At 38.7% G+C, this 22016-nt stretch overlaps 1 protein-coding gene across 2 annotated transcripts in view; it reads right to left on the bottom strand.

Moving 5' to 3' along the window:
- The window catches only part of itpka (inositol-trisphosphate 3-kinase A), a 33597-nt gene extending 11815 nt beyond the window's left edge, over positions 1–21782 (bottom strand). For both annotated transcript variants that reach the window (XM_061968380.1, XM_061968381.1), the window contains exons 1-4: positions 21305–21782; positions 6351–6447; positions 6050–6263; positions 1319–1523 (exon numbers count right to left, since the gene is read on the bottom strand). In XM_061968380.1, the coding sequence (XP_061824364.1) occupies positions 1319–1523; positions 6050–6263; positions 6351–6447; positions 21305–21547 (759 nt within the window). In that variant the 5' untranslated portion in view covers positions 21548–21782. The remainder of the gene's footprint in view (positions 1–1318; positions 1524–6049; positions 6264–6350; positions 6448–21304) is intronic.
- Between the last annotated feature and the right edge of the window lie 234 nt (positions 21783–22016).

Raw genomic sequence — 22016 nt, 5'->3', positions numbered from 1 at the left:
TGTACAGAAACATCCTGGATGAAAACCTGCTCCAGAGTCCTCTTGACCTCAGACTGGGGCAATGGTTCATCTAAACACACAGCCAAGATATCAAACGAATGGCTTCCGTACAACTCTGTAAACGGCCTTGAGCAGCCTAGCCAGAGCTCAAACTTGAATCTGATTGGACATCTCCAGAGATTTGTGAAATTGGCTGCGCACAGACACTTCTCAGATGAGAGATGCTGCGAAGAGGATTGGGCGAAACGGCCCAAAGATAGGTGTGCCAAGCTTGTGGCATTGTATTCAAAGAGACTTGAGGCTGTAATTGCTGCCTACAAAGTATTGAGCAAAGGCTGTCAATTTCTTATTTTTAAAATGTTTTAATACATTTAATACAGGGGACGGCGTGGTGCAGTTGGGAGAGTGGCCGTGCCAGCAACCTGAGGGTTCCTGGTTCAATCCCCACCTTCTACCAACCTAGTCACGTCAGTTGTGTCCTTGAGCAAGACACTTCACCCTTGCTCCTGATGGGTCGTGGTTAGCGCCTTGCATGGCAGCTCCCGCCATCAGTGTGTGAATGGGTGTGTGAATCGGTGAATGTGGAAATAGTGTCAAAGCGCTTTGAGTACCTTGAAGGTAGAAAAGCGCTATACAAGTTTAACCCATTTACATTTCAAAAAGCTCTAAACATTTTTTCTAATTTTTCAATTTTGGGGTATTGTGTGTAGAATTTTGAGGACAAAAATAAATGTATTCCACTTTGGGAAATGTGGGAAAAGCGCTGTCAATAAGCTCGTCCATTGTATGTTAGCATTAGGCTAGCGCCATAAGAGCCAAGGTTTATCCTGTATAGCCAGAATCCACGCAACTTCTTGGCTTTTACCACTTTGCCATATCTACCGTACAAAGTTGTAAACGGTAAGTTACATTCACAAACAGTCCCTTTACATGTTTATGAGCTAGGGCAAACAGGTTGTAGCACAAGCTCTGGCCTAGTGGTTAGAGTGTCCGCCCTGATCTCGGTAGGTCGTGAGTTCAAACCCCGGCCGAGTCATACCAAAGACTATAAAAATGGGACCCATTACCTCCCTGCTTGGTATTAAGCATTAAGGGTTGGAATTGGGGGTTAAATCCCTGAAAGGATTCCCGAGCGCGGCCACCGCTGCTGCTCACTGCTCCCCTCACCTCCCAGGAGGTGGAACAAGGGGATGGGTCAAGTGCAGAGGGTAATTTCACCACACCAAGTGTGTGTGTGACTATCAGTGGTACTTTAACTTTAATATCAGCAAGTATTAAGTGTTTGACTAAATACTGTTGTGACTAAGTGACCCTTTACCTTGATGCCTTCTATCCTGAAGCCCATTGTGTTGCTGGAGCTCAGGCTCTCCCTCCACTGCATGTAGCGAGGTTTGGTGACACCACGTTGGGAATGTTCCTGGGGAGTGGGTCCTTCGCCGTCCACCTCCACCATCTTGTTGTACAGGTCCTCCCTCGGTTTAGGCCGCTCCCGCGCTCGAACCAGCTCTTCCTCCAAGTAGGTTCTAAAACCAGCAGCAGGAGAATGTTTACACGCCGACGGCCGTTTTGTATAAGTGGCTGTTGACTTTCAGTGTTAGTCATTTTTTCACACCCTTTAAGTCTTTGTTTGTTTTCAATTTTTTTTAAAGCTGCACTTCCTCTGTTTTGCGCAGGGAAGCTGAGAGGAAACTCTGACGTGCTGCATTCAACAGCATGTGTTTGTGCAGGTTAGCGGTTTTGCAGCTACGTGGTTAACACACAAAGGGGGGAGTCTCCAGGGACACCCTGACTGTGTGTGAATGTGTAACCTCAGAAATGTGCACACACAATTGTGCACGTGAGAACAGGGTTTTTTTTGTTTGTTTATGCAGAGGTTTTTTGTTTGAAAAGGAAAGATGGGGGGCAAATGTGTGTGTGTGTGTGTGTGTGTGTGTGTGTGTGTGTGTGTGTGTGTGTGTGTGTGTGTGTGTGTGTGTGCGTGTGTGTGTGTGTGTGTGTGTGTGTGTGTGTGTGTTGTTTGTGTTGTGTTCATGATGCTGTGACAGGAAGCCAAGCATGAAGTGTGCGCTCAGAACAGGTGGTTCCCTCGTAGAGCAACTCTAGTTTACATGTGCAAAAAAATAATGCCTTCTTATGTCTTTTATTCATCTCACCTTTAAAGCAACATTATGTAAAACTAGAAAAATAAATTCTCGCGGAAATTTTGATGGGCCTGCTATCTCTGCAGTGAACTTCCGGCCCAGGGTTCATTGAAGTGATAAAAAAAAGCAAGCACGTGTCAACTGCCAAGCTATATATAACTCTGAGATGAGCTGCATATTTAGCTTAACAAGTTAGCATGCTTGATTGATTGATTGATTGAGACTTTTATTAGTAGATTGCACAGTGAAGTACATATTCCGTACAATTGACCACTAAATGGTAACACCCGAATACGTTTTTCAACTTGTTAAAGTCGGGGTCCACTTAAATTGATTCATGATACAGATATATACTATCATCATAATACAGTCATCACACAAGATAATCATCAGAGTATATACATTTAATTATTTACATTATTTACAATCCGGGGTGTGGGATGTGGGGGAGGAGGGGGGGGGTTAGGTTTGGTTGTTATCATCACTTCAGTCATCAACAGTTGAGAACAGAGAAATGGATATTGAAACAGTGTAGGTCTGACTTGGTAGGATATGTACAGCAAGTAGTGGACAGAGAGAGAGAGAGAGAGAGAGAGAGAGAGAGAGAGAGAGAGAGAGAGAGAGAGAGAGAGAGAGAGATCAGAAGGCATAAGAAAAAGTATCTACATTTGATTATTTACATTTGATTATTAACAATCCAGGGAGGGTGTTAGTTTAGGGTTGAAGTTGCCTGGAGGTGAACTTTTATTGCGATTTTGAAGGAGGATAGAGATGCCCTTTCTTTTATACCTGTTGGGAGCGCATTCCACATTGATGTGGCATAGAAAGAGAATGAGTTAAGACCTTTGTTAGATCGGAATCTGGGTTTAACGTGGTTAAGTGTCTTGGTGTTGTGGTTATGGCGGTCATTTACATTAAGGAAGTAGTTTGACATGTACTTCGGTATCAGGGAGGTGTAGCGGATTTTATAGACTAGGCTCAGTGCAAGTTGTTTTACTCTGTCCTCCACCCTGAGCTCAAAGTGGGTAGGAGTGAGGTGTGATCTGGGGTGGAGGTCTAGAAGTAATCTGACTAGCTTAATCTGGGATGTTTGGAGTTTAGATTTGAGGGTTTTGGAGGTGCTGGGGTACCAGGAGGTGCATGCTAACAGTTAGCTTGTGTCAGGTATCAGGTTAAATGACTCCAGGGGTGTACAGCTGCAAAATTAGCTAAATCAGTTAGCATGCTAACATTAGAATGTTAGAATGTTCTCAATGCCCTGACCCACTATCAAACAATTTGGGAAGATGAAAGCAAAGCATCTGAAAGGAAGTCATGACTGTTGTAATTTTTCACCACAAGGGGGCGATGTTTGTGTCGACGTTACTGTCTAGACATGATCACACCTTCACCTTAAAGCCTCATGTCAGTTTGGAAGAAGCTCCGATTATCTAAAGAGTAGTAAAGACAGTTTGATGGTTGAGGGCGAGGTGCAGTTTTTGCCGCCTGTCTCCGCCCACTACGAATGGATACGAATACGTACCGACCCATATGGCACTTTAGGTTGTTATCAACATCATTTGTACCAATTATGATCCAGATCTGCTTTTGTGGAGCCAAGTTATTAACATTTCGTCTTTTCAGATCTAAGTTTGGTATCATGCCACTCCCACATCCTGTCATAAGCAAAATATTTTTGCAATTTATCAATGCTCATCAGATTTGTGTCTGTCTGTGATCCCCGAAAGTGCAGTAATGAGCGTTGATTGTTGATGCCCAGGGGCAGTTTTCGCCGCCAAGCTCCGCCCCCAAGAATAGGTATGAACAGGTACTGACCCATCAGGCACTTCAGGGTCATCACCATTTCTACCAGTTAAGATCGTGATCAATTGAGAAATGTACCAGGAGAAAAACGAACCTAAGCAATTGGCCGATTTAGGGTCTTTTTCCTGATTAGAGTCACCATGGCAACACAACATTTTCCAAAAACTAAATACCGCTGTAGTCACCATTGAGACCTTTCCAACGATATAAGATATGTTGGGGTTCGTTGACCGGTTCAACCCACATTAAGCGTGGCAGAATAAGAAAAAATATTAAAATGAAGTCTAAGCAGGCCCATAATAATCATTTTAAAGGTACAGTGGCTTGTAAGGACCATTGTGTCTCTTTTTATGCTACAGAAACTACATGATCTGATCTGATCAACAATGCTTGTGCACCAGCCAGGTCCGCTTTAAAGCTTAAAGTATAATCCTCCATATGCCCGAATGCAGCTGGGATAGGCTCCAGCTCCCCGTGACCCGGTAGAAAATGGATGGATGTCTCTCATTCATCTTACCTTTAAAGCAACAATATGTAAAAGTAATCATTTTAAAGATTCAGTAGCTTGTAAGGACTGTAATGTCTCTATTTGCTACGGAAACTACATTGCAACTCCTTTAGTGATCTACAATGCTTGTGCATCAGCCAGGTCCACTTTAAAGCTCTAAGTATAAGCCTCCATATGCCCGAATGCAGCTGGGGTAGGCTCCAGCCCCCCGTGACCCTGAGAGGGACAATCGGTAGAAAATGGATGGATGTCTCTCATTCATCTTACCTTTAAAGCAACAATATGTAAAAGTAATCATTTTTAAAGATGCAGTGGTTTGTAAAGACTACACTGCAAAAACTGAACTCTAGGTAAGATTAAATATTTCAAATAAGGGTGATATTTGCTTATTTTCTGTCTGATAAGATCATTCTTCTCACTAAGCAGATTTTATGTTAGAGTGTTTTACTTGTTTTAAGGGTTTTGGTCCTAAATGATCTCAGTAAGATATAACAGCTTGTTGCTGAGATTTGATGACCTATATTGAGTAAAACATACTTGAAACTAGAATATCAACTGTTGCAAAGCTGTGTCATCAACACTCACAAGTATAAAACTACTTTTTTAAAGTAGTAATTTCTTATTTCAAGCATGAAAAAAAAATTCATGACTTTGACTCAATTGTGTCTCATATTAAAACAGATGACAGCCAAATGAACTTTGCTGTTATATTTTCGATGAAACAATAGAAAATACGCACTCGTATAGAAGTACAGTTGTTATTAGTGAGAATATACTTATTTTAAGGTATTTTTGGGTTCATTGAGGTTAGCTCATTTTACTTGTTTTGGAAAGTCTTGACAAGCCACATTTTCTTGTTCTATTGGCAGATAATTTTGCTTAGTTCAAATAAAATACCCCTAACTTTTGTATTTTTTATTCTTGTTTTTGAACACTGACTTTTTGCAGTGGACAATGTCTCTATTTGCTACGGCAACTACATAGCGCCTCCTTTAGTGATCTACAATGCTAGCGGACCAGCCAGGTCCGCTTTAAAGATCAAAGTTCAAACCTCCACATGTATTTTAATTATCTTACCTTTAAAGCAGCTGCATGTAAAACATTATAACCCTTTAATGGGTTAAGTTGCATGGTGTGTAGTCTCTTTATGGGGGCCCTTCAATTGCATATAAGTAGAAGCAAGTAACCGGTTATCAAACAAATGGCATTTACAGTTGTGGCTGTAGGCAACCTTATTTTTTCATGATTAACTCCACAATATGGCATTAATTGCCTTTGAAGCATCATGAATGCTCAGCATCCAGCACCTTTGCATGCGTTTAAAGTGATAACTACTGAGCTGTTGTTACACAAGTTCTCAATCAAACAATCAGCCAATATTGGTTCTGTATTGTGCAAATATACTGAAAAAGAGCTAAGTTTTTCCTTCCAATTTCTCATGCACTCCAAATCATAACTCAGAGTGCAAACTCAAAGTTTGCACATTTCTAAAAAAATAAATAAATAAATAAATAAAGCCTTTCTCCAATTCTCAACTGCTTGCAGTTATTGTTGGCAATGAAAGTGTGAAATGTGACGCAAGTCAAACGAGCCCCACCTCACTCCCATTTTGCAGTCCATGACATTAGGGAGGTCGAAGGTCATCAGCAGGTCAGCCATGTGTAGAAAAGACTCCCCGTCTTTTTCCACGACGCCGTGGTAAACAGGCACGAACGGAAGCAGTGCGTCGTCTCTCAGCCTCTCGAAACACCGCATCTCATTTTCAGAGTACTTCTTTAGAATGGTCCCCTCGTGCGCCGCTTTAAAGTTACCTGAGATAAGACGTCAACGCCTCCATTCAGACGCGTTTGTAAAGGTTTGGGAAGAAGACGACACTCACGGGTGTGGATGAGTGTTACCTTTATGACCAGCAAGCTGCACCCAGTTCACTTTTCTTCTTTGGGTGGCGCTAAAGGGCCATTGGACGATGGTCTTTAACTTCCACCAGGGCTTGTTCTGATGATACAAATGAAAAAAGGAAGTCAAAGAAATGTGAATGGTATTGCATATCTTTTTCTGGGTATCGGAATGTTGCTCTAAAGGTGTTTCAGAATGGGTTGGTGTAATAGGTCGGTCATTTATTATCAAGTAAAACTATTAATTGTTTTTAAAAGTCACCAGCCACTATATTTGGGTGAGATTCAATCAAAAAGCGGTGCCGGTATTAATTTGAAAATATCTTTAATGGGGAACATTATCACCAGACCTATGTAAGCGTCAATATATACCTTGATGTTGCAGAAAAAAGACCATATATTTTTTTAACCGATTTCCGAACACTAAATGGGTGAATTTTGGCGAATTAAACGCATTTCTATTATTCGCTCTCGGAGCGATGACGTCACATCGGGAAGCAATCCGCCATTTTCTCAAAACACCGGGTCAAATCAGCTCTGTTATTTTCCGTTTTTTCGACTGTTTACCGTACCTTGGAGACATCATGCCTCGTCGGTGTGTTTTCGGAGGGTGTAACAACACGAACAGGGATGGATTCAAGTTGCACCAGTGGCCCAAAGATGCGAAAGTGGCAAGAAATTGGACGTTTGTTCCGCACACTTTACCGACGAAAGCTATGCTACGACAGAGATGGCAAGAATGTGTGGATATCCTCAAAGCAGATGCATTTCCAACGATAAAGTCAAAGAAATCTGCCGCCAGACCCCCATTGAATCTGCCGGAGTGAGTGAGCAATTCAGGGACAAAGGACCTCGGTAGCACGGCAAGCAATGGCGGCAGTTTGTTCCCGCAGACGAGCGAGCTAAACCCCCTGGATGTCTTGGCTCACACCGTCCCTTATGCCACCGAAGATGATCAAGAGAAGAATATCGACCCTAGTTTCCCTGGCCTGCTGACATGAGGGTATGCCTACAGAATATATTAATTGATGAAAATTGGGCTGTCTGCACTCTCAAAGTGCATGTTGTTGCCAAATGTATTTCATATGCTGTAAACCTAGTTCATAGTTGTTAGCTTCCTTTAATGCCAAACAAACACATACCAATCGTTGGTTAGAAGGCGATCGCCGAATTCGTCCTCGCTTTCTCCCGTGTTGCTGGCTGTCGTGTCGTTTTCGTCGGTTTCGCTTGCATACGGTTCAAACCGATATGGCTCAATAGCTTCAGTTTCTTTTTCAATTTCGTTTTCGCTACCTGCCTCCACACTACAACCATCCGTTTCAATACATGCGTAATCTGTTGAATCGCTTAAGCCGCTGAAATCCGAGTCTGAATCCGAGCTAAAGTCGCTATATCTTGCTGTTCTTTCCGCCATGTTTGTTTGTATTCACTATGTGACGTCACAGGAAAATGGACGGGTGTTTATAACGATGGTTAAAATCAGGCACTTTGAAGCTTTTTTTTAGGGATATTGCGTGATGGGTAAAATTTTGAAAAAAACTTCGAAAAATATAATAAGCCACTGGGAACTGATTTTTAATGGTTTTAACCCTTCTGAAATTGTGATAATGTTCCCCTTTAAAAAAGACCTATGATGATTTTAATCTACATTTTAAAACACTTACTAGAATAGATAATATTTACAGTATTTGATATGCTTTGATGTACATTTTGTGTAAATAAATTCACATGTATAAACAATTTTTTGAGTCTGTATGCAAGCAGTGTACATTTAATAAAAGTAGGTGGCTGTATCATGTTTACAAATACAATATTTCTCTCTGAGCATGAGATGAATATGCCGACAGCAACACAAGATAAATGTAAAAAACGACTTTTGCTTCATAACTTCATATTTGCTATACGATGAGGTGGCGCCTTCCGCCCGAATGCAGCTGAGATAGGCTCCAGCACCCCCCGCGACCCCAAAAGGGACAAGCGGTAGAAAATGGATGGATGGAACTTCATATTTTGAAGCGTTTTTAAACTTAATTTAGATGCTCTCAGTCCTCTTTTCTTCTTCTACTGTGTTTTACTTGCATGGGTAAACTTGTTATAAGCCCCCCCCCCAACACAGGCGCCCGCCCTCATGCTAAAACACTGCCATTATTTTTTTCACACTGTAAAAAAGGAAGAAAGAAACGAAATCGTACAAAAGAGAAGCAATCATAAAAACCTTTGAAACACTGCCATTATTTGAAAGAGAAAGAGGTTCCGCAGCCTCCGTAGCAGAACCTCCAGGTTCTGTAACAGCTTCTTCCCTCAGGCCATAAGGCTGTTGAACGCATCATAAAAATCTCCTCAATTCCCCTCAAAAATGGATTAACTCGCTGGACTATAAAGACAATATATTATACAGCCATAAACGTGGATGCATATGCAAAAGTGCAATATATTTGTCAGTACAGTAAATCTATCTATATCTGCACCTTATTGCTCTTTTATCCTGCACTACAACGAGTAATGCAACAAAATTTTGTTCTTATCTGTACTGTAACGTTCAAATTTCAATGAAAATATATAGAGGAAGTCTAAGTCTAAGTCTATTTTCATACCGTAAAAAAAAGAAGAAAAAAACTAAATCGTACAAAAGAGAAGCAATCATAAAAACAATCTAAGTGTACAAAAATATCAATATTGGCATCGAAAACATCCATCAAAAATATTCTATTTTTTTAATGTTTGTATTTATTTGTTGCCAATACAACTTTTTCTACAAATTTTTTTTTTCCGTTACCAAATCTTACTGGCAGTGTTCTGGATCCATAGATTGTTCCCCATACAACTTGGATTCCATTGGATTATCCATATGTACCTAATAAAGTGTGTTAAAATGGACAGCTGGCCTTTGCGAACACATGGCAAGCTTTTTTCCTTTGCAGGGTTGAGCCCAAAAGAACATGACCGAAGGGTAATTTACTGACGTTCTTGTCAGAAATGTTTATTTTACATGACTGTATGTTTCTTTGAGAACTCTTTGTCACAACATACGGATGTGCAAACACACGCACACACACTTGAGCATACACACTCGTATAAGAAAAACAAAGTGACAGCTTGCATCTTCCACAGACACACAGTAGTGGGGCCTCACACTTCACACAAGTAAATTCCTGTTCCTACTTCGCTCCCATAAAACAGCTTAAATATTCTATACGTGTATTCAGATGCAATTTACACGTTACATGCTGACAAATGTAAATAAATAGACACTATTAATGACACATTTAAGGATCTTGTGGATTAGGGCTGCAACGATTAATTAATTACCGTATTTTTCGGAGTATAAGTCGCTCCGGAGTATAAGTCGCACCGGCCGAAAATGCATAATAAAGAAGGAAAAAAACATATATATAAGTCGCACTGGAGTATAAGTCACATTTTTGGGGGAAATTTATTTGATAAAACCCAACACCAAGAATAGACATTTGAAAGGCAATTTAAAATAAATAAAGAATAGTGAACAACAGGCTGAATAAGTGTACGTTATATGACGCATAAGTAACCAACTGAGAACGTGCCTGGTATGTTAACGTAACATATTATGGTAAGAGTCATTCAAATAACCATAACATATAGAACATGCTATACGTTTACCAAACAATCTGTCACTCCTAATCGCTAAATCCCATGAAATCTTATACGTCTATTCTCTTACGTGAATGAGCTAAATAATATTATTTGATATTTTACGGTAATGTGTTAATAATTTCACACATAAGTCGCTCCTTAGTAGGGATGTTAATATATAAATGCGTTAAAATGTAATATCGGAAATTATCGGTATCGTTTTTTTTTATTATCAGTATCGTTTTTTATTTTTATTTTTATTTTTTTTAATTTTTTTATTTATTAAATCAACATAAAAAACACAAGATACACTTACAATTAGTGCACCAACCCAAAAAACCTTCCTCCCCCATTTACACTCATTCACACTCATTCACACAAAAGGGTTGTTTCTTTCTGTTATTAATATTCTGGTTCCTACATTACATATCAATATATATCAATACAGTCTGCAGGGATACAGTCCGTAAGCACACATGATTGTGCGTGCTGCTGGTCCACTAATAGTACTAACCGTTAACAGTTAATTTTACTAATTTTCATTAATTACTAGTTTCTATGTAACTGTTTTTATATTGTTTTACTTTCTTTTTTATTCAAGAAAATGTTTTTGATTTACTTACCTTATTTTATTTTATGAATTTTTTTTAAAAGTACCTTATCTTCACCATACCTGGTTGTCCAAATTAGGCATAATAATGTGTTAATTCCACGACTGCATATATCGGTTGATAACGGTATCGGTAATTAAAGAGTTGGACAATATCGGAATATCGGATATCGGCAAAAAGCCATTATCGGACATCCCTACTCCTGAGTATAAGTTGCACCCAAACTATGAAAATAACTGCGACTTATGGTCCGAAAAAAACGGTAAATCAATTAAATTGTATTACAAAAAAGCTTCAATTTATATTCTGTTAACTAACTAATAAAAATTTTGAAAATCCAGACTGCATGTAGTGCGGACATAGTTTGCGCATGGCCGCTGCAAAGAGCTCAAAGGAGAGCGCTGATGTGTAGGTCATGTGAGCTATGTGGTGGCCAACAGCAAAGATTTTTATACTTATGATTTTTAGTAATGCACACTTTTTAAAAGTGCAATGTCAATGTTGATTATCTGCATTTATTAGGATTAAGGCAAGAGGAAGAGACATTTGTTTATTTCAACTATTTTCCCTAAGATATGCAACTGAGGCTTTAAAGTATGTTTTATCCCAGTGATTTTCAAACTGTGGTACTGGCAGTACTAGTGGGCTCCATGTAGTGGTACGCCAAAGAATCACTTACTTAAGTATTCAAACACAGTTTTACTGTTCAAACTGTGTGTAACGTTACAGTGGCCAAAAATATTAAATATACTTGTTAACTAAAACCTCCGCTTTGTTTTTAATGAATATTTAGGCCTACTACGCTACTGTATTTTAATGATGGTCATTATGGTGGTACTTGGAGAGCCACGTTGTATCTGTTTACTCAATCGAACAAACCAATCAATAGATTACTCGATTACTACACAATCGACAGCTGCAGCCCTTTGCATTTTTTAATTACTACAATATGTTGTTCTTGTGTCTTACTAAACATTCATTTTGTATTGTGTATATCAAGTTCTTAACCTTTTTGACCTTGGGGCCCAACTTTTCCACTACATAGGTGCCCGGGACCCACTTAAATATTAACACTGAATTAGTAATTTTACTCTTGATTTTATTCGTATTCAATAATTATATCTAAGCTACTTACAGTTTACAACCTTGTCAAATGATTCGAAACCATCTGGCAATCACAAACATTTTTATTTAACACATAAACTTTATTCTTAGGTCAGGCTGATTAGAAAAAAAAAATACTAACCAAATATGCTGCATAGGAAGAGACTCATAAATAACTGACGGAAAATAAATTTACATACAGTTATGTTGTGTTGAATAAAATAAATAAATAATGAACATGTTATGGTTTAATTTATTTCAAACATGTAAACAGATACAATGTGATACATCATATAATAATTAATTACATGTTCATTTCTTAGTACAACATGTTCGAAAAGGAGTAGGAAGAAGCAAATCTTATTTAATAATAGCCCTTTTCCAAGTCATAGCAATTACTAACATATCTGTTCACTTTCTGTTCTGAGCTTGGAATTGTAACAGCATTTACACCAATAATTACAACAGCTGTCTTTTAAGCCAGTCATGACTCACGTATGAGATGAATATCTCACTTTCAACAAAGTTTAAGATGTTTATCAAGATTATTATTCCTGGTACTTTGTAAACACTTGTAGTTTGTACAACCTCTTAAAAATTGGATCATATTAATACATTGTTTGACATCTTTGCATGTACCGTTCCATAATTTAATTCCACCTACTGATATGATAAATATCTTCAATGTTGTACGTGCATACAAATGTTTTAGATTACATTTTCCCCATAGGTCATATTTCTCCTCTTTTGTGGAGAAGCATTGTTGTACATTCTTGGGTAGGAGGTTATCGTTTGCTTTGTACTTATTTACGCGTTATCTTATTGGGGTGGGGGGATAGGGGGTAGCGAGGGTGTATATTGTAGCGTCCCGGAAGAGTTAGTGCTGCAAGGGGTTCTGGGTATTTGTTCTGTTGTGTTTATGTTGTGTTACAGTGCGGATGTTCTCCCGAAATGTGTTTGTCATTCTTGTTTGGTGTGGGTTCACAGTGTGGCGCATATTTGTAACAGTGTTAAAGTTGTTTATACGGCCACCCTCAGTGTGACCTGTATGGCTGTTGACCAAGTATGCCTTGAATGAACTTGTGAATGTGAAATGCCGTAGATATTATGTGACTGGGCCGGTACGCAAAGGAAGTGCCTTTAAGGTTTATTGGCGCTCTGTACCTCTCCCTACGTCCGTGTACACAGCGGCGTTTTAAAAAGTCATAAATTTTACTTTTCGAAACCGATACCGATAATTATGAAACCGATACCGATAATTTCCGATATTACATTTTAAAGCATTTATCGGCCGATAATATCGGCAGTCCGATATTATCGGACATCCCTAGTCCAGATCATATTTTGTTTTGTTCTTTATAGAAATATTTCTTGCCACCTTGTGTTGTATATTTCTTATATGCACTTTCCATTTCATTTCATAATCTATTATTACACCCAAAAATTTGATTTATTTCACACTTTCAATATCTACTCTATTTGGATTTGTGTTTGACTTTCTCTTCTGCTATTACCAAATAGCATTATATTCGTTTTACTGAGATTTAAGGATAGTCGTTTTTTATCAAACCATCTTTATACGTAATTTGTTCATTTCTTCTGTTATTTGTATAAGCTTCTGTATGTTTTCTCCTGAACAAAACGCAGTTGTGTGGTTTGCAAATAATACTAACTTTAAGTCCTTTGTAACTTTGCAAATGTCGTTTAAATATAGATTGAATAATGTTGGTCCCTGTATTGATCCCTGGGGTATGCCACAAGTGTTTAGTTCTCTTGACGTTTTTTCACTTAACTTCACAAATTGCTTCCTGCTGGTTAAGTAGCTTTTCACCCAATTCAATACCAACCCTTTGATGCCATATCGTTCAAATGTGTTGATTAAGATATTGTGATTAATTGTGGCAAATGCTTTAGTTAGATCCATAAATACTGCTGCTGCACACTGTTTACCATCTATTGCATTGGTTATTTTCTCTGTTATTACCATTAATGCCATGGATGTTGAGATGTTTGCTCTGTTTCGATATTGGTTATTCTTAAGTGTTTCACTTTTGTTTATGAATTTGTCTTATCTGTTATTAAATAGTTTTTCAATCATTTTAGAAAATTGTGGAAGTAAAGACACAGGTATGTAATTTTTAAATTGGTGTTTGTCTCCAGTCTTATGAATTGGTACAACTTTTGCTATTTTCATTTTGTTTGGGAATTGTCCTGTTTAAAAGGATGGATTACTGATGTTAGAGGTCCTGAAATTTCTGCAATAACTTTTTTTTATCGTTTCCATATCTATTCCGTGACAGTCAGTTGAAGTCTTGGATTTGCATTTCTTTACAGTTTTGATTTCCTCTTTTGTCACATCGTTAAGGAAAATAGAGTTGGGATTTTGATCTATGGTACCATTCAAGTCTACAACTGATCAATTATCTACATCTGGAATCCTTTGTTCCAGATTGATTCTAAAATTACCGTAACAAAGTAGTTATTCAAGCGCTCAACTACTTTGTCCATGTTGTACATTTTTATTTTTTTGTATAGAAAGTATTGTGGGTACTCTTTCTTAGTACCATTTTTAATAATACTATTTAATATGCCCCATGTTGCCTTCATGTTGTTTTTGTTCTTGTCTAATAAATGACTGTACTCCACACATGTTTTCTACATGTGCGGAGTATGCTAGTTAACTTGCTCTTTTATATTTTTTTACTTTTTTTCTGCCTCTATAGATCTTTGTGTTATGAATGTTCTGTATAATGTATTTTTTGTTACACACATTTTTCAAACCCTTTGTCATCCATCCCTTTGTTCACAGTGCACTCACGACTCCAAAAACAAAAGCAAAGCAGCACGTAGACACCAGACCTGTTTCTTAAATAAACCATCCATAAAATTAAAGTGCAAATGAAAATACAGCTTCACAAATGTTAGTCACTTTTTGCACATGAGAAACTTTGCTAGGACTTTAGCTCCAGACTTATTATGTTTGAGATTGTCATTCCTGCCAGAAGTGTTGGAAAAGTGTATTACAACTGAGAACTGCTGCGGCCCATACAGACCACAGCTGAGAAACAGATATTTTGGAAGGGCCTCTAGGGTGCATTCGTGGCCCAACATGGTTAAGAAACACTGGTATATATGTTTTTTTTTTTAGAGATGTTCGATAATGGCTTTTTTGCCGATATCCGATATTCCGATATTGTCCAACTCTTAATTACCGATTCCGATATCAATCGATACCGATATACACAGTCGTGAAATTAACACATTATTATGCCTAATTTTGTTGTGATGCCCAGCTGGATGCATTAAACAATGTAACTTTACCATGAATTGATTAACGTGGAGTTGAAAAACTTATTAGGTGTTACCATTTAATGGTCAATTGTACGGAATATGTACTGTACTATGCAATCTACTAATGCAAGTTTCAATCAATCAATCAAAAACAAGGTTTTCCAAAATAAGAGAACAACTTCAACTCCAGTTATGGAAAAAAGTGCCAACATGGCACTGCCATATTTATTATTGAAGTCACAAAGTGCATTATTTTTTTTAACATGCCTCAAAACAGCTTGGAATTTGGGACATGCTCTCCCTGAGATAAACCTGATACCTATTACAACTATAGGAAATACTACACTTTGACTTTCACAAAGTGCATTATTTTTTTTAAACATGCCTCAAAACAACAGCTACAAAAACAATGAAGGCACACAGCTTCAGAGTATACTAGAGCATACTTGCCAACCTTGAGACCTCCGATTTCGGGAGATGGGGGGCTGGAGGGGGGGTTGACGTGGGGTGGGGTGGGGGGGGGGGGTTAGGTGGGCAGGGGCGGGGTTTGCTGGTAGTTAGTGCTGCAAGGGGTTCTGGGTATTTGTTCTGTTGTGTTTATGTTTTGTTACGGTGCGGCTGTTCTCCCAAAATGTGTTTGTCATTCTTGTTTGACGTGCGTTCACAGTGTGGCGCATATTTGTAACAGTGTTAAAGTTGTTTATACGGCCACCCTCAGTGTGACCTGTATGGCTGTTGCATAAAGCCGTAGATATTAAGTGACTGGGCCGGCACGCAAAGGCAGTGCCTTTAAGGTTTATTGGCGCTCTGTACTTCTCCCTAAGTCATAAATTTTACTTTTCGAAACCGATACCGATAATCTTGAAACCGATACCGATAATTTCCGATATTACATTTTAAAGCATTTATCGGCCGATAATATCGGCAGTCCGATATTATCGGACATCCCTAGTTTTTTTTATTACTATTTTATTTTATTACAGCATTACTTGACTAATATCAGCATTTGTTGTTTAATGTTGATAAATATGTGACCAATAATGGTGTTAGTTATGCCCATTTTGAGAAGTTTATTAACTATATAAGATGACACTGTTTAAGGTTTGAGTAGCACAACAAGTGTACACACAAAACTACATTGTATTTTTTGTCTATACTTGCCTAATGGAATTACTCTTAAAAAAAGCCAGCAGATGTCCTGTGGAATACATGGTTGTTGTTTACATGGTGAGCTGGAGCCTAACCCAGCTTACCGATACCGGTCAGCCGTCAATCACAGGGAGCAACCATCTGCACTAACATTCACACCTATTGACAATTAGTGGTTCTAATTGATATAATTAGAGTAGTCAGTTTACAGCTTCAAATGAAAAAGTGCTGATATGTTTTTGGGATAAGTGAGGAAGCATGCAAACGCCACACATGTCCAAAGTCAAAACTACGTGGCTGTGAAGCAGACGTGCGCTGAAATTCAATGACAAAATCCCAAAAGTGCTGTGGGATACATTGTGCTTGTTCCCAAGCGATCTAGTGCCGTCTTTCTTCAGCTCTACGGCCCCTCTTTTTGACATTCCTTTTGTGTGTGGGACCCCAGGCCTGACAAACGGTTGCCAACGGCAACGCTGAAAGCACACAGGCTGCAGAATTGGCTTCCAAGGAGAAGCAGTGAAAAGGCACCAGACGTTCTGTGACTAATACCTGCCTCATCCAACTGCACTGACACCTTTTTAAGCGCAGAAAGAACCCTGATTAGCGATGAATTTTGAACGTTTTCACTTGCGAAATAGTGAAGTCTCAATAGTGTTTTGGACTTCCTGTGGTGGCTCCTTGTTAAATGTCAAGCACTTTCACACAATGATATGCTGGGCAGTTTGTGTGGGCTGAGGTGTAGGCTGATGGAGGCGTAGATAGGTCTAAAGCAATGTTTCTTGACAATCTTTGGGAATGGTGGAAACACGCTTAGACATGTGCACTCTTAACAAGTCGTTTGTGTTTGCTTTGTTTAAACCAAAATGACAAGTGCAGCCCGTTTATGGAGAAGGCAAAGGACGGTCTAGTGTGTGTGAACATAAACAAACAATGGCTACTGTTTAGCTTCAGGCGGCTCCCTCGACACCTGCAGCATGTGTGCTTAAGGAGGGGTGCTTAAAAGAGGCCATTTAAACATGAAAAAAATGTATTCTATCTAAAACATGGTTAGATGTACATACTTGTACATACAGTATGTACATGTATGTACATACTGTACATACATACTTTAGTGCCGTCAAATAATTACAGTATTTAATCAGATTAATCACAAGGTTGCTGTGGATTAATTTAAATTAATCACGATTAAATATTCATTTTTAATATACTGTATACTGATCATGTTTAATTTTGCATAAACAAAGAGACTCAAGAAAAACAGGAATATACAGGCGAAACTCCAAAAATGTGAATATCGTGCAAAGCTCTGACATTGGATCATAACAGGCAACTCAAGATATTTCAAGAAGTCTTTTGATTATTGTAGCTGAGATAGGCTCCAGCGACCCCCCGCGACCCCAAAAGAGACAAGCGGTAGATAATGGATGGATGAATGATGGCTTACAGCTTTAAAAACCTTGAATTGAAAATCTCAGCAAAATTTGGGGTTTTCAAAAACAGTAAGCCATTATCATTAAAATGATAACAGATAAAGGCCTGACATATCTCAATGTACATGTATGAATTGATATTACTTATTAGTTTCACATTTGAAGTTGAATTGCTGACATAAATGAATTTTTGCATGATATTCTTATTTTTTGAGTTTCAGATGTATAATCACTTGACGCGTTTAGTAAACACATCTAACATCATGTTCTGTTTTTCTAAACAATTGTGTCCACTATCTTGTGGACCTGTTACTTATTTTGTGTAATTAATGTATTATTTTAAGCTTCAGTGGGTAAAAAAACCTCCTTCCCACAAAGTGTGAATAATACTTTATGTTAGTGAACTGTTCCGTCATATTTTTCTGAACTCATATTTGCTGATTAGCATCGTCCATATTGACTTATTTGGTTCAACAATCTATCACTTCTGGATCAACTGCCATTCATGTGCACATGCAAATGTATTGTAATTATTACTGGTAATAAAACGGTCCCTTTGCACATGTGTGACTGTAGCGATACTTGGACAAACTCCGCGAAATGCGTTACAAGAGGCGTTTTGGGGATTTTGAGTCATTCTGCGCTACATATGGATTAATTGCATAAACATTTTTATCAGAATAATACTGATGATAGATTAAATCCACATTAACATGTTAATTAAGCCCTTTTACTCTAATGTTGCTGAATTATTGTCTCTTTAATGCTGTATGTAGAAATTGTGCCAGTGAAGTGGCAGCTGGTTGCATCAGGTCTGTGCTTTTTTTATGTCGTTTGTGTTTTTTAATGTTCCCCTTTTGCTTTCATAACTTAATTTTTGTGGCATTTTTTCACTCATCGTGGGATAAATAAAGTTTATCCTATCCTATCCTATTCAATGTTGTACTGAGCAGCCGGAACAAACGTGCTGATGTTGTGGTAATTCTGGGATACAATAATTATTCGAATAAATAAATTAATTTGATTGTTAAAAAAAAGTTTATATTTATAGTCTACAATTTTTTTTATCGTAACGTAAATAATGCAACTAAGTTGTTGCCCGTAGCTTTTTTACTTCAGAAGTCAGTAGCCATTTGTTCAACGTCTCTAGTTACACTAGTGGAGTTCCCCAAGGTTCCAATTCAGGTGCTCTTTTTTCATCATTTGGGCTATTCAATTGGTGCACCACAAGTTCGGTTCAAATAAACTTGTGGGAAACTCACATTTTTGCAGCAGATTCTTAAAAAACACCACAGTGCTGTCATAGAGTAGATCTTTGACTAGCATTTTTGCGGAAAGTCCTTAAAAAACAGCATAGTGCCCCTGTAACTCTAACAAAATATATGGACCACAATCAAACTGCAGAGGATGCTGGTTCTTCGGAATATACAATAAAAATGCAAAAAATTGGATTTGACTAGCATTTTTGCGGAAAGTCCTTAAAAACAGCATAGTGCCCCTGTATCTCTAACAAAATATATGGACCACAATCAAACTGCAGAGGACGCTGGTTATTTGGAATATACAAAAAAATGAAAAAAATTAAGGGAGAAGTCTACGGAATATACAAAAAAGTACAAAAAATTGGATTTGACTAGCATTTTTGCAGAAAGTCCTTAAAAACAGCATAGTGCCCCTGTATCTCCAACAAAATGCATGGACCACAATCAAACTGCAGAGGATGCTGGTTCTTTGGAATATACACAAAAATTAAGAAAATTAAGGAAGAAGTCTGCGGAATATACAAAAAAAAAAAAAAAAAATAGGATTTGACTAGCATTTTTGCGGAAAGTCCTTAAAAACAGCATAGTGCCCCTGTATCTCTAACAAAATACATGGACCACAATCAAACTGCAGAGGATGCTGGTTCTTCGGAATAGACAAAAAAAAAAAAAAAAAAAAAAAATTGGATTTGACTAGCATTTTTGCGGAAAGTCCTTAAAAACAGCATAGTGCCCCTGTATCTCTTACATAATACATGGACCACAATCAAACTGCAGAGGATGCTGGTTTCTTCGTAATATACAAAAAAGTAAAAAAAATTAAGGGAGAAGTCTACGGAATATACAAAAAAGTACAAAAAATTGGATTTGACTAGCATTTTTGCAGAAAGTCCTTAAAAACAGCATAGTGCCCCTGTATCTCCAACAAAATGCATGGACCACAATCAAACTGCAGAGGATGCTGATTCTTAGGAATATACACAAAAATTAAGAAAATTAAGGGAGACGTCTACGGAATATACAAAAAAATACAAAAAATTGGATTTGACCAGCATTTTTGCGGAAAGTCCTTAAAAACAGCATAGTGCCCCTGTATCTCTAACAAAATACATGGACCACAATCAAACTGCAGAGGATGCTGGTTCTTCGGAATATACAAAAAAAATTAAAAAAATTAGGGAGACGTCTACGGAATATACAAAAAAATACAAAAAATTGGATTTGACCAGCATTTTTGCGGAAAGTCCTTAAAAACAGTATAGTGCCCCTGTACTCTAACAAAATACATGGACCACAATCAAACTGCAGAGGATGCTGGTTCTTCGGAATATACAAAAAAATTAAAAGAATTAAGGGAGAAGTCTACCCCCCCGCCCCCTTTCAATAGCTTTCTTGAAATGTGGCCCCCCCGAAATTTAGTTGAATATCCCTGCAATACATTTATTGATGTCAGCAGAGGATGCTGGTTTGAGTCCATGCACACAGCCAGCAGGATCATTACAGTGATCCCAGCCTTCAAATAAGCCATTAGACATAAGAAGAAATAACCGGATTTCAATGAGTGTAATGACTTTGCCACACAATTATCTTTTATAATTGGAAACATTATCTCTGCCTAAGTCAAATATGTCTTTATTACAGCCTCCAATGTCCTAATAAATGTAATTAAGCATGTAAGGCAAATGGTGTCTGAAAAGTGGAAGTGGCTTATTTCCCACGTGATATCACATTTTATAGCACTTGGAAAATCAAGTAGGCAAACACACTTTTATCACTGTGTAATTGCCCCTTGTTTAGAGTGAATAGGGGTCCTCTGGGAGGATGTCGTTTGCTTACCGCAGAGTGTGTGCGGCTTCACTTTATTCTGGCTTTAAAGCCTCTGAAGCAGCGTGAGTAATCTCGGCACTGATGCACAGCGGGTCAGGGATCTTATTAAATGCATTTGCACTGAACTGGAATTCAATGCAGTGCATTACAAGTCAACACAGAGACAAGTGGCAGAGAAAAAAATCCCAATGGGCTGTTGTGATTTCGACCCCCATATTGTGCAGTGGAGGTCGGTCAATCAATCAATCAATCAATCAATCATCCATCCCATCCATTTTCTACCGCTTGATAGTATATATCTGTATCATGTGGACCTCGACTTAAACAAAGTGAAAAACTTATTCGGGTGTTACCATTTAGTGGTCAATTGTAAGGAATATGTACTTCACTGTGCAACCTACTAATAAAAGTGTCAATCAACAATCAATCAAAGTCCCTTTTGGGGTCGCGGGGGTGCTGGAGCCTATCCCAGCTGCATTCGGGCGGAAGGCGGGGTACACACTGGACAAGTCGCCACCTCATCGATCAATCAAAGTTTATTTATATAGCCCTAAATCACGAGTGTCTCAAAGGGCTGCACAAGCCACGACATCCTCGGCTCAGATCCCACACCAGGGCAAGGAAAAACTCAACCCAATGGGCTAGAATGAGAAACCTTGGTAAAGTGGACTCACCTCTCCAGTGTCCGCCAGGTGTTCCAAAGTGATGATGCCTCGACTTTTGCTCTCGCTGTCGCTGAGCAGGTCATCCTCAGACTCCACCGCAGAAGACCCCGTGGAGGACACGGAGGAGGTCGACAGCTTCCTCCGCAGGGCACCGTCCACGGGATTCTCGCCCCAGTCCTCCTGCTGCATCTCCCGCGAGGACCCGCCTCCCTCCGGGGTGATTGTCACTTGCGGTACCCGGTGAGCGTCCATCACAGCATTGAACGCGCCTTCAACCCACCGGGAGAGTTCATCACAACTCTGGCATTGCCTGTCCAAAAAAAAAAAAAAAAAAAAAAGTTGCCCGGAAATTCTCTTTCCTACGTTCCTTCAGGGCATTGAACGCGTCGTGAACGTTGCAGCGTTGTGGAGTATTTTGGAAGTATTCAAACGGTCCAAGCCAGACTTCCTCCTTGCGAGTGAGCTGCACATTGCTGCCACTGAAGCGCTGGGCTGGTGCACGACGCGCGTTCATGCTCCACGCATGCGCACTCATTCCAATACGCTGTTGCGTTGTTTAAGTTTAGTCGAAAAATACTACTACTATCCATCCATCCATTCAAGTAGTAACCCCATTAAAATGTTATTAAATTATATTCATTATAAACATATAGAATCAACATGCTCTTCAATACTATTGTGTTTACCGTCACTGTGTGTGCACCTGCTCAGTTCTAAAAGA

This window comes from Nerophis lumbriciformis, linkage group LG08, assembly GCF_033978685.3.
Source record: "Nerophis lumbriciformis linkage group LG08, RoL_Nlum_v2.1, whole genome shotgun sequence".
NCBI classification, from domain to species: domain Eukaryota; kingdom Metazoa; phylum Chordata; class Actinopteri; order Syngnathiformes; family Syngnathidae; genus Nerophis; species Nerophis lumbriciformis.
This window is presented reverse-complemented; position numbering and strand designations above follow the sequence as displayed.